This window comes from Mustelus asterias, chromosome 1 (assembly GCF_964213995.1).
Source record: "Mustelus asterias chromosome 1, sMusAst1.hap1.1, whole genome shotgun sequence".
In the NCBI taxonomy this organism is placed as follows: Eukaryota; Metazoa; Chordata; class Chondrichthyes; order Carcharhiniformes; family Triakidae; genus Mustelus; species Mustelus asterias.
The window spans coordinates 105,396,020-105,408,407 of NC_135801.1; the positions used below are offsets into that span (position 1 = coordinate 105,396,020).

General features: G+C 39.5%; 1 protein-coding gene across 3 annotated transcripts in view; it reads right to left on the bottom strand.

Annotated features, from left to right (window-relative positions):
- Window positions 1–515: 515 nt before the first annotated feature.
- Window positions 516–12,388, bottom strand: part of rfc1 (replication factor C (activator 1) 1) — a 77,360-nt gene continuing 65,487 nt past the window's right edge. For all 3 annotated transcript variants that reach the window (XM_078216027.1, XM_078216035.1, XM_078216044.1), the window contains 7 exons: window positions 10,112–10,210; window positions 9,459–9,613; window positions 8,073–8,190; window positions 6,406–6,551; window positions 5,431–5,644; window positions 5,038–5,232; window positions 516–3,685 (listed from right to left, as the gene is read on the bottom strand). In XM_078216027.1, coding sequence (XP_078072153.1) covers window positions 3,593–3,685; window positions 5,038–5,232; window positions 5,431–5,644; window positions 6,406–6,551; window positions 8,073–8,190; window positions 9,459–9,613; window positions 10,112–10,210 — 1,020 coding nt within the window. In that variant the 3' untranslated portion in view covers window positions 516–3,592. The remainder of the gene's footprint in view (window positions 3,686–5,037; window positions 5,233–5,430; window positions 5,645–6,405; window positions 6,552–8,072; window positions 8,191–9,458; window positions 9,614–10,111; window positions 10,211–12,388) is intronic.

Below are 12,388 nucleotides of genomic sequence, written 5' to 3' on the forward strand. Positions count from 1 at the left end.
AATGAAGAGGACAGGAATAAGTTAAAAACACAGAAGCTATAAAATTAGATGAAAAGATAAAAATATAGTATTCTACAAACAAGAAGTCATGATAGGTAGTGGCGGAAATAACATTTTAAATTCATTTATGGGATGTGTGCATTGCTGGCTATCCAACATTTATTACCCATCCCCAATTGTTCTCAAGAAAAGTTGGTAGCAAGCTGTCTTCTTGAACCACTGCAATCCCAATGGTGTAGGTACATCCATAACATAAGAGAGGGTGTTGCAGGATTTTGATCCAGTAATAATATAGGAATGATATGTTTTCAAGTCATGATGATGAGTGTACCTACCTTAATTGCTTTGATAGGGACACTAACAAGATGAGCAATACATTCAAAGAGATAAAAAAGGATTTTAAATCATTTAGGAACAGTCAGAGGAAGTTTGATAAACAAGAGGATAAAATCCCTCAGTCCAGATGTACTGCAGATAAACTTAAAACTTAGGGAAGAGATATCAGAGGCACTGTTACACATATATAAATTTATTAGAAAACAGTGCCAAAGTGAGAGTTAGCTAATTGATTCCTATATTTAAAGAGATGCAACAAGTCCAGAGAATTATAGACCAATTAGTAAATACAATTTCAAAATTTGCTGGAACCAAATTAAGTGGTGTAAATAAAACAGAATTATGATCAAATACAATAAGACATTAATAAAATGGTATAATTAGCAAAATAACGAGTGTGAGGTGGCCATTTTGGTAGGAAGAGTAAGGAAGACACATATTGCTTGGAGGGGGGCACGGGGGTGTCTAAATAGGGTAGAAGAATCTGCAGATACAGGTACACAAGTCACTAAAGGCAGTGATGCAGAAAAATAAAGCATTAAAAAGTCAGTGCCATTCATTTTGAGATAGAATTAAAAAGCAGAAAAAATGTTAAACATGTACAGAACCTTGGTTAGACCACAAGTGGAATACAGTGCACAGTTCTGGTTTGTATATATTAGAAAGGGATTAAGAGGCGAAAAGGATGTCACCAGAACAGAGAAGTTACACCTATTAGGGATGAAAAAAAAACAGGTGGGCTTTTTTTTCCTAGATAAAAGACTGAGGGAAGACCAGAGAGGTGTTTCGGCTTCTAACAAGGTAGATGTAAAGAAGATATCACTAGAACCATAAACACAAGGCAATCACTAACATATCCAATAGGGAATTCAGGAGCAATATCTTTACTGAGAAAGTGGATCTCACTATCAGAAGGAACTGTTGAAGCAACTGGCTGAGATGTATTTAAGGGGAAGCTACATAAGCACAAAAGATGTATTGCTGAGTAAGGTGGAAGGAGGCTTGCATGGAAAACAAGCCACATGGACATGTTGGACTATACACCCCATTTCTGTGCTACAAACAGAAACTAAATAAGACCATTTTACTTATTTCTCCAATTCAGACACTATCATTTTAAACTCAAGTTATAAATCTAGCCATGAAATAAACTTTAAATCGCTGCTCAAATCTTAGGTACACAAATGTCTGTTCTATATATTTTGGGTGTTAGCTGCTCATTGTTCCAGTTTTGTTCTTTTATAAATTAATTTAAAATCATTATCTTAAGTGTTTTATATAATATCCTGATTGCCTCTTCAGTTTATTGCAATTTTAAAATTCCATGTTGTATACATTGTAATTTCTAGCTCACTAGTTACTTCCAGACTAATGCTCATCCAAAGTCAGTGGTTTTGAATAAATATTCTGAACACTTTACATTTTTGTTGTGTTAACATATCAAGTTATCCTAAAAAGCTTCTCTTTTACAATTATTTTATAATGAATCTTTTGTAATTGTAGATTTCTATAAATCAATTTATCAGAAAGAAATCCAACCATTAGACAATCTTCCACAGGAATGAGTTCCATCTTTCTTCACAAGACAGGTATTCATGGCTAGAAATCACAGTCTATGGTATTAGTAACACATCTGCCATTTTAAAATAGCAAAATTTTAGACTTTCAAGTCCTATTCCAGGATAGAGAATAGTGACTTGCTAAAGCAAAACTGCACTGTCAGAAGTGATATTCTTCAGATGGGACATTAATTCAAGATCCCATGTACCTGCTCCAGTGAAGTTAAAGTTCCTATGGGAGGAAGCTCTCCTGTTTAACAAACACCATAAAAATATTAACTGGTCATTTGTGATCCAAGAATTTAGAAATGCTTATGGGATTTGATAAGGCACTAAATAAATGGAAGTCTTAATTTATCTTTCATAACACATTTGCTAGTAATATTGCAACCCCATAACCCCAGAGGGGAACCTTACCTTAATTTTGGTGGAGACGGTTTCTTGGCTAAATGGACCTATTTCTGGAAAACTTTTCCAGGATTACCTCAGCCCCAACCATGTCAGCAGCTGAAATGGGAAGCAATGGCAATGCAACAAACCACTGTCATGGCTAAACAACCTCCATCATGGTCAACTGCTATAACAGCTTGATCCTTCCCCCCCAATCCAACTCCAGTGAATGTTATACAAAAGGAATTTGCAGAAACTATGGCACAATCTTCAGCTGCCATCTCTGGTGAAAGACTACAAGTTTTAGAGCATTTAAAGCAACAATAAAAACCGCTTTCATGCAGCAACTTGCTTTGACTTTCATTGGAGGAAGCAACAGAAATATTCCACTGAATCAAGCATTTACCATGTTATCCAATAGAGAAAAGAAAGCAACCCTGACTGAATGGAACCTTGAGAATCTGATACAAAGACTGTTGCAATATCGATGGCATCTCGGCTCTGCAAAATTTAGTATGCAGCAATGCCTGAGGAGTCAATGATGCTTCCTTGCTCACTTCAGGATGTGTTTACGGAGCAACGTTGCATACACTTCCATCATGCACAGAAAGCCCTTTGTTTTTTCCACCCATTCACAAAATGTATTCTTGAGTTAACTTCACTCTAATAGGAGCAATTTGACATTTTCAGTTTCTGTCGCAACAACATACTTTTTATAGCCTCAAAAATATAAAGTGCAAGAACTGTGGGTTTAAATTATTTGTGGGAGGAGGGATGATGGTGCCAGGCAACACAACTTCACCACACTGATATTATTATGGCCATAGAGGGGCAGCCTAGCTCCAAGGCCATAGTAAGAACAGGACCAATGCTTGTACAAATTTTGGTACACTGATCTCAAAGCTCAAGAGGCCGCTGCAGGGAATAGACCAGCTAATCCTTAACTATCATTCTCAGCAGTTTCCAGTTATGTCTGCACAGGAAAGTAACACAGGAATCACCTTCCTGGTGCAGATGAGACTGCAAAATTTACTTTATTCAAAAGGAACTTGCGTCACTTAATGTACAGCTTCAAAAAATACCTAAAGGGTAGTTTTTTTTGCATTGCATATATACAGTGAATAGTTCGCACACAGCTCTACTTCAGTGAGTAAAGACAGCAAATAAAAAATTAAAGTATCCAAAGGAAACTGCATTCAGGCATGAATTGTCACATTGCGCAGCAGACATTGAGCCTGTTTTCTACAGTGTTGTTTTCTCTCAGCAGAGCTACAGCCAGTTAAAAAGCAGTCGATTTCTGGACAATATCATTTTGTTGCCTTTCGTTTCCCCTTATCTTTTCTTCCTTTTTGCTGTGATATTTTTTCTTCCACTCTGCTCTTTGCTTTAGGCTTCTTTGGCTGAAAGGAAATACAATTTCTAAAGAATCTTAACCAAAAAATATTACACCACAGAGATAAAACAACCGTAACAAATCAGGGTATAACTCAGGATATTCAACCACCCAAACCTATTCATTCCCAAGGGAAGTTCTACAACCCTGTTTGCATAAGGGCAACAGAAAAGCTGCAGAACCTTTGTCTATTCCTGTATCTTCACTATTCACCCTTGATTCATTGTCCTGCAGGCAACACTGCCCCCACAGACACCTACAACTTTGAAAAGTCCTAAACCTTTTTCAACTCAACACAAGTTACTGAAAGACACTGTAAACCCACCTTCCATAGATCTGCTCAGACTCATTACTCCTTACAGAAATAGGTCTGTACCTAACCCTTTGACTAATTAAAATAGTGAACTGTTCACAGTCATACTCAGGATATCACATGGCTTCTTCCCATGTTTTGTTTTTATATTTCATGGGCCCCATGGCAGTGGAGCAGCTCCCACCATGCATGGCTCGATGCAACTTAGTTCTACAATTTTCCTTGACCAGGAAGGTCAGGTTCAAAAATCTCAGGATGAGAAACTATAATTCTAAGAGACTCAATATATTGGTACTATTATCACTGGAGACTGATTTTAAAAGTGTCACCAAGAGAATGAAGAGAAATTTCTTGAAGCAACAAATTGCTGGGGTTTGGATTGCTTTGCCACAGGGAGTGGTTGAAACGGAGACAATTTCTTCTTTTAAGGGGAAGGCAGATAAACATTTGAAGTAGAAGTAATTTCTGGGAGAACAGGATAGTTTTTGGATTGCTCTACCAAAGAGCCACACAGACAACAGGGTAAATGACTTTGTTCAATGTTGCAAACTTCAAATGGTTAAAAGTGTGGGGTCCTAGCTGCCCTCGAGATGATTACTTTTAAATGCAGTTTGGCTGCAGATGCCAATTGTAATTGACCCAGACCTTCAAACAAAATACCCAAACTACTCCTATTTCAAAAGGAGATACATGCTTATCCCTAAATTCTCAACTAGGTACAATCCTCAACTCACTACTCTAATCCACAAGTTATAACTCAATCAGCTATTATTCCCAGGAAGTTTTGTTTGATTGTCATAAACAATTTGTAGCTGAATTGAGACCAGAGGAATAAAGTGGCTATCTTTCTCTTTCATCTTTCTCTCACACGAAGTACCACTGCTCTTCCACACTTATCCCTCATTACAAAGCAACTTCATTTAGTTCCTCAATATTAAACACCAAGCAGTCCCAGGTAGACTTCTTCAGCTAACATTCTGCTTTAAATCATTTTATTCAGCAAAATGTCCCAAGTGGTTTTTTTAAAAATCAAAATTAGATCATACCTTAATCATTCCATCTAATTCCAGGTTATCCTCTGTCTCCTCCGATTGTACATCCTCTGTATGTAATCCATCACTGAGCTCAGAGTCTAGTGAAGATCCAGCTGCACTTCCACGTTTCAATTTCTTTACATCTTGCAGTGTATAGGGAGTCAAGTGTGTCTCTCTGTTATAAGTTCGAGTAAATGCAGCTTTCACCTGACGAGGGGGGGGAAAAAGGTTTGAGATGCTGTAAACAATCTAGACAAATAAGTATAACAGCGTATTGGATCTACTGCAATTGAGAAGTTTTGCAACACTGGGTTTGTGCCACATATGAATTTTGCTTAGACTTGGAATTTGCATCAAGTTCAGTTCCACTTGAACCAGAATGCAACAAAATGGGCTTCAAGTTACCTTAGGATCTAGCTTGGAGAAAGGATCGGGTCGACCTCCCCAGCTGCTGATCTCCATGACGCAGTCCACATCCTCTTTCATTAGATAATACGCATCCATTGTTTCAACTGCCTCTTGAACACCATTTGTTCCTTTAAGTGTCAGAGGCTGTACCAGGGTGTCCCGCAGGTAAGGAAGATAATCCAAGTTTATAGCCCGCTTACTGGCGTGTGTTCTTTTGAGTTTAAAAAATAAGTATAGATGTAAGAGGTTGGACAAAGTTCAACAGACAACAAATTAAAAACCATGTTCATCTAAATTTGGTGTCGTTGTCAAGTCAGTATTCTTCCCAGGCTGATCAGATCACGGTTTTAACTACGTGTGGACTATGCACATCATTCAGCAAGATGCAAATCAGACTAGAAACCACCAAGTACTGAGCTGACCAACACCTGAACATGCGTCACTCTGCTGAATGAAGCTGTACATTTGCCCACCTTCAATTGTCTTGCTCCCACTCAAAGTATTGACTCAACGCTGGCTGCACTAGTACACTGTTTGGCTGGTAATGAACCCTAGTTACTTTATTTTTTAAGTATGTAAACCTAAACCCTAAGCACTGATGAGCTATCCCTCCACCAATGGATCACAAATCACAAACCATTTTGACCTGCTGCACACACCCATCCTTTTTCAAGCAGACATGGCTTCTAGTTATCAGGAGGGATAATCTTGGTTGATTCCAACCTTTGTCCCCCCACCTCACCATCCCCCTCCAAAGCTGGAGGTACCAAGGCCAATTGCAATGCTGCCACTTCAAACTCAAGGTATTCAGCTAACTAAACAATGATTGGGGATTGAATATGGACCTGCATAGCTCAGTATCAAATTTCCTATAAGTTTCTAGGAAATTCTTACAATCAGTGATCTGTTTTTAAAAAGGAGACCTATGTTAGTGGTATAAATAGCAACTCTGCTGAAATTCCATCTCCATACCTTAGGCACATGTGCCTGGTAAGTTCTTGCACTATGCGATCGTGCTTGCCAGTGGATGAAAATTTTCCCAACCAACTTGGGAAACTTGGAAACTGTGACATATACCCCCTCATCAACTCACCAGGAATCACACTGGCATAAATGGCCTGCAAAACAACAAGATAAGTGACTTCAATGGTATGCAGAAATTCACAAACTTTTATTATATTTTCACCACCATTCTTAATTCATATCAGACATCCCACCAATTCTGTATTCCACTGGTTCATGACCCGGAGTTTGGAATGCCGTTGCCATTAGAATTGTCAATGCTACAAGAGATATAATCTGAGAAAGGCACATTATTTTCCTGTTCTCCCTTATCACATTTTGTTCCATTACATCCACTCTCAAAGGCAAAGAAGAAAGCACCATACTGCCTCATAATTTCAGTCAAAAACATATTCAGAGGTCTAGAGTTCTTCTTGCAGGTCTGTTCTTTAAAATCTCATCTTCAAATCTGCAACCAATCTTTCAATTTAGTCATTTCTTATTCTTTAAATTGTTTGGTCTATTTGTTATTGGGCCACCATCTATATGCAGTTATCGTTCGGCTTTCAGTTTTTTCATGTATCTGTGAAATCAGAGTTTCTGCATAGATAATAGTTACAATCAAGGAAGCCAGAATTATGGCGGCACCTTGGTTGTAGCAGGCATCGCAACATTACAGTGCTCTCTATTTCATCAGCGATGTAATAAAAAAACAAGTTTGACCAAACAATATTAAATGATGAATTTGTGAAGTTACTTTTAGTATAACGATTATGTAGGCAATTTGAATACAGCAAGATCTCATAAGCAGCAGTCAGGGAAAGAAAGATTGAAGTCTCCTTGCACAAAATAGGTCCAACCAAGCCAAATAAGTAAAAGCACAGCTAAATTTCAATCTTTATCAGCAGCCAAGTCAGGAAGTAAGAACTGCTGAATGAAAGATTTATTTACAGACCTGTATTGATTTAGACAAATGCATGTGGGCCCCTTCACTTATTTCTGTTTAAGGTTAAATTCTAAATCAGTCAAAACTTAACTTGAAAGAAGTGAAATAAGTGCAAACCAGCACTTATGCAGGATATCCCAGAGGAGTAATTATCCAATATAGGCACCCTTTGTGTACAGAAAAAAACATCTAATATGCACAGAGCAAGGTTCCATGAGCAGCAAATGAGATAATGAGCTGATCTATTTTTGGGATGTTCGTTGAGGAGAAATGCTGACCAGGAAACTGGAAAAACTCCTTGCGTTTATTTGAAAAGCTGCACAGGAATTTATTTAAACTCATTCCAATTATTCAAGTACATGTTAACATCTCACGCAAAGAACAATTAATTTCCTGTTGCAATATTCCTTCAGCAAGTGTCTGATCAGATGATGAATTATTGTCCTAGCGTGGGACTTAAACCCATTTCTTCTTCATTGTGTTCAATGGGGTAAAACTGACATTTGGCATTATAAATATATTAGTTTATTAGTTACTTGGCAAGTAGCCTACAACTTAATAACTTGTGAAACAAAGTTTATTTCATACATTTCAAGTGAAGCACATTTTAGATTCAATAACAGGCTTACAAAGTTACAGAAAAGAGTAAGAGAAAACACCTATCCACTCAACAACTCTCACTAGCACTGACCTGAGTAGGGAGCAGGTTCCACGTCTGCAGAGAACGAATTCGTTTATCAACAAGGTCCCCATCACAGATACTTTCTGCTGTCTTACTCAGAAGCATGAGGTGCTTCTTCATGTTTGCTCTAAAACATAAGCACAGAACAGCTACTAACAGCGACAAGTGAAGCAGGATTCAGTGACTTCAGTAAAGGGCAACAAATGCACAAGATGCTGAGAAAAGATAGATAGGAACAGCCAGATCAAGTCAGCAGCTGTATAACCTGCAGGATACAAGTATTTAGACACAATGCTGCTATTCCAAACCAACGTTCAACATTGTGGTTTTACAGTGCATTCTGTGCAAATGTAGAACTATAAATAGGAAATTTAACAAAGATTGGGAATTCCAGTTATTCACCCCACAACCCTCTGCCCGGTTCCCTAAAGAACATGCTGGCTGGGTTGTGGAAAACTCCAGGTTGTGATTCTCTATTTTTTCAGTTACTGCCGTTCCAATCCCTCGCACAGCGTTCTAAACAGGATGATAAGGCCCTGGAGGACTGTGCATTATATAAATACATTAGTGATATATAAACTTTATACAATTCTGTCCAGGTGAGTATCTTCATCATGGAAAAGTGATTCAGGGGCCTATTAAAATCTCACTCATGCACCCTTTAAAAAGTTTTAGAAATAATTAAATTGTGCTCGGGTAGAGATTCCTCAGACTATTTCTGCTGTGTAACCGCCCCTTGCATCATCCTATTGGTCTAGTGTTGAATCACCCAGATTTAATCTTTGTCCGCAGTTGAAAGGTCTCATTGCCAAATTACTTCAAGTCAACAGATGATCAATTGGTTGTATTATTAAACCCAGAACTCCGTACTCCTGGATTGTTTGGATTTTATTTTTTAATTCATTTAACTTCAGACTAATTACTAATGGTATCACCAGCTGAGGGAACACATGTGCATCCCAGCCTCACAGGACAATGTTTTTATACAGAAACATAAAATTCAAGATGGGCAGCATGGTGGCACAATGGTTAGCACTGCTGCCTCACTGCGCCAGGGACCCAGATTCAATTCCCAGCTTGGGTCACTGTCTGTATGGAGTTTGCATGTTCTCCCCATTTCTGTGTGGATTTCCTCTAGGTGCTCCAGTTTCCTCCCACACTCCAAAGATGTGTGGGATAGGTGGACTGGCCAAGATAAATTGCCCCTTAGTGTCAGGGGTCTAGATAGGGTAAATGCATAGGGTTATGGCGATAGGGCCTGGGTGGGATTCTAGTTGGTGCAGACTCAATGAGCCGAATGGCCTCCTTCTGCACTGTAGGATTCTATGATTCTATGAAATGTACCGTAAAAGATGTTACACACAAGTAAAACAAGGAGACAAGGTCACTACGTACCCGGCGGCTGCTGGCTTCACATGCAGGTAGTTTTCTTGCACAAAAAGTGGTCCTATTGAGTAATCATGAAAGAAGAGGTCTGATTTGTCTATAAGACTCATGTGGGCAGCTTCCTCCCCAGCAGCAAACACTTTTCTCACAACATCAAAGGGACCCTGGAATCAGGAGATTGACTTTTTTTATAAGCATTGTTTCTATAGATTTTTCGATACAAGCAAAATAGTACATTTATCTAATGGAATATCCAAAGGGATTTGCTTTATACTTATCAAAGTTCAAGCCTTACTCAGAATAATAGGATTACCACCAATCGCCTACACTGATTTAATGCAATAACTATACCAAGCAACACGGAACAGTGCGATTTTTCCAAAAGATCTAGTTTTCTATTTATATCCCTCTTCCCTTTTGCAAAATTTCCTGGATGTACTTGGTACTGAAAGCACTATATGGGGAATTCCAGCTTTTAACATTAATTACTCATCAATAAATTAAACTCACCAGATTATAATAAGCAAGAGCAAATATGTTTAATCAGTGCTATGATACAAATTTATGAATGTTGGTGTGAAGCCCAAAACTTCACAAATAATACTATTTCGATAATAAGTGCAACAATAAGAAACAAAATATTGTCTAAATGACAGCCTCACCAGTTTAATATCTTTCCTGGTCTTGCTGCCATTTTCTTTTGCTTGATCGTAAGTCAAAGTCTTGTTTTCCGCACACCACATACTGAGATTGTGCAGAATCTAGAAAATTAAAGACAAAAGTTACAAAGTAAGTCAGAGTATATGAACATGCAGGGTTCTTGCTGGATTTGTGGATAGAGTGTAAAGTATAAGAAAACTAAACCGGTCACAGGCGACATTTCAGAATTGAAACAGCATTCTGATGTGGTTCATGGATGCCATTGGCTGGCCAGCATTTATTGCCCATCCCTAGTTGCCCTTAAGGTGGTGGTGATGAGCTGCCTTCTTGAATTGCTGCAATCCACGTGCTGTGGGTTGACCCACAATGCCATTAGGGAGGGAATTCCAAGATTTCGACCCAGCGACTGCGAAGGTATGGCAATATATTTCCAAGTCAGGATGGTGAGTGGCTTGGAGGGGTACTTGCAGGTGGTGGTGCTCCCACGTATCTGCTGCTCGTGCCCTAGATGGAAGTGATCATGGGTTTGGAAGGTGCTGTCTAAGGATCTTTGGTGAATTGCTGCAGTGCATCTTGTAGATAGTACACACTGCTGCTGAGCGTTGCGGTGGTGCCAATCAAGCGGGCTGCTTTGTCCTGGTTGGTAAGACCATAAGACATAGGAGCAGAATTAGGCCACTCGGCCCATCGGTTCTGCTCCGCCATTCAATCATGGCTGATGTCTTTCTCATCCCCATTCTCCTGATCCCCTTATTAATCAAGAACCTATCTATCTCTGTCTTAAAGACACTCAATGACCTGGCCTCCACAGCCTTCTGCGGCAAAGAGTTCCACAGATTCACCACTCTCTGGCTGAAGAAATTCCTCCTCATTCCTCCTTATGGTTCTATCTCTGTTTTAAAGGATCATCCCTTTAGCCTGAGGTTGTGCCCTCTGGTTCTAGTTTTTCCTACCAGTGGAAACATCCTCTCCACGTCCACTCTATCCAGGCCTCACAGTATCCTGTAAATAGTTTCAATAAGATCCCCCCTCATTCTTCTAAACTCCAAAGAGTACAGACCCAGAGTCCTCAACCGTTCCTCATATAACAAGCTCCTCATTCCAGGGATCATTCTTGTGAACCTCATCTGGACTCTTTCCAAGGCCAGCACATCCTTGCTTAGATAGGGGGCCCAAAACTGCTCACAATATTCCAAATGGGGTCTGACCAGAGCCTTATATAGCCTCAGAAGTACATCCCTGTTCTTGTATTCTAGCCCTCTCGACATGAATGCTAACATTGCATTTGCCTTCCTAACTGCCGACTGAACATACACGTTAGCCTTGAGAATCTTGAACTCCCATGTCCCTTTGTGTTTCTGATTTCCTAAGCATTTAGAAAATAGTCTATGCCTCCATTCCGCATTCCAAAGTGCATAACCTCACTTTCCCACATTGTATTCCATTTGCCGCTTCTTTGCCCACTCTCCTAACCTGTCCAAGTCCTTCTGCTTCCTCAATACTACCTGTCCCTCTACATATCTTTGTATCACCTGCAAACTTAGCAACAGTGCCTTCAGTTCCTCCCTCCAAATCGTTAATGTATATTGTGAAAAGTTGTGGTCCCAGCACTGACCCCTGAGGAACACCACTAGTCACCGACTGCCATCCTGAGAAAGACCCCTTTATCCACACATTCTGCCTTCTGCCAGTCAACCAATCCTCTATCCATGTCAGGATCTTAACCTTAACACCATGGGCACTTAACTTATTTATCAGTCTCCTCTGTGGTACCTTGTCAAAAACCTCAGGAAATCTAAATAAATCACATTCACTGGCTCTCCTTTATCTAACTTCCTTGTTATCTCCTCAAAGAACTCTAACAGATGTCAGACATGACTTCCCCTTGACAAAGTCGTACTGATTCAGTCCTACTTTATCATGCATTTCCAAGTACTCTGCGATCTCATCTTTAATAATGCACTTTAAAATCTTGCCAATGACTGTAGTCAGACTAACCAGCCTATAATTTCCCGTCTGATGCCTCCCTCCCTTCTTAAACAGCGGTGTTACATTCGCTACTTTCCAGTCCTCTGGTACCCTCTTTGCCATGATGTGGAGATGCCGGCGTTGGACTGGGATAAACACAGTAAGAAGTTTAACAACACCAGGTTAAAGTCCAACAGGTTTATTTGGTAGCAAAAGCCACACAAGCTTTCGAGGCTCTAAGCCCCTTCTTCAGGTGAGTGGGAATTCTGTTCACAAACAGAACTTATAAAGACACAGACTCAATTTACATG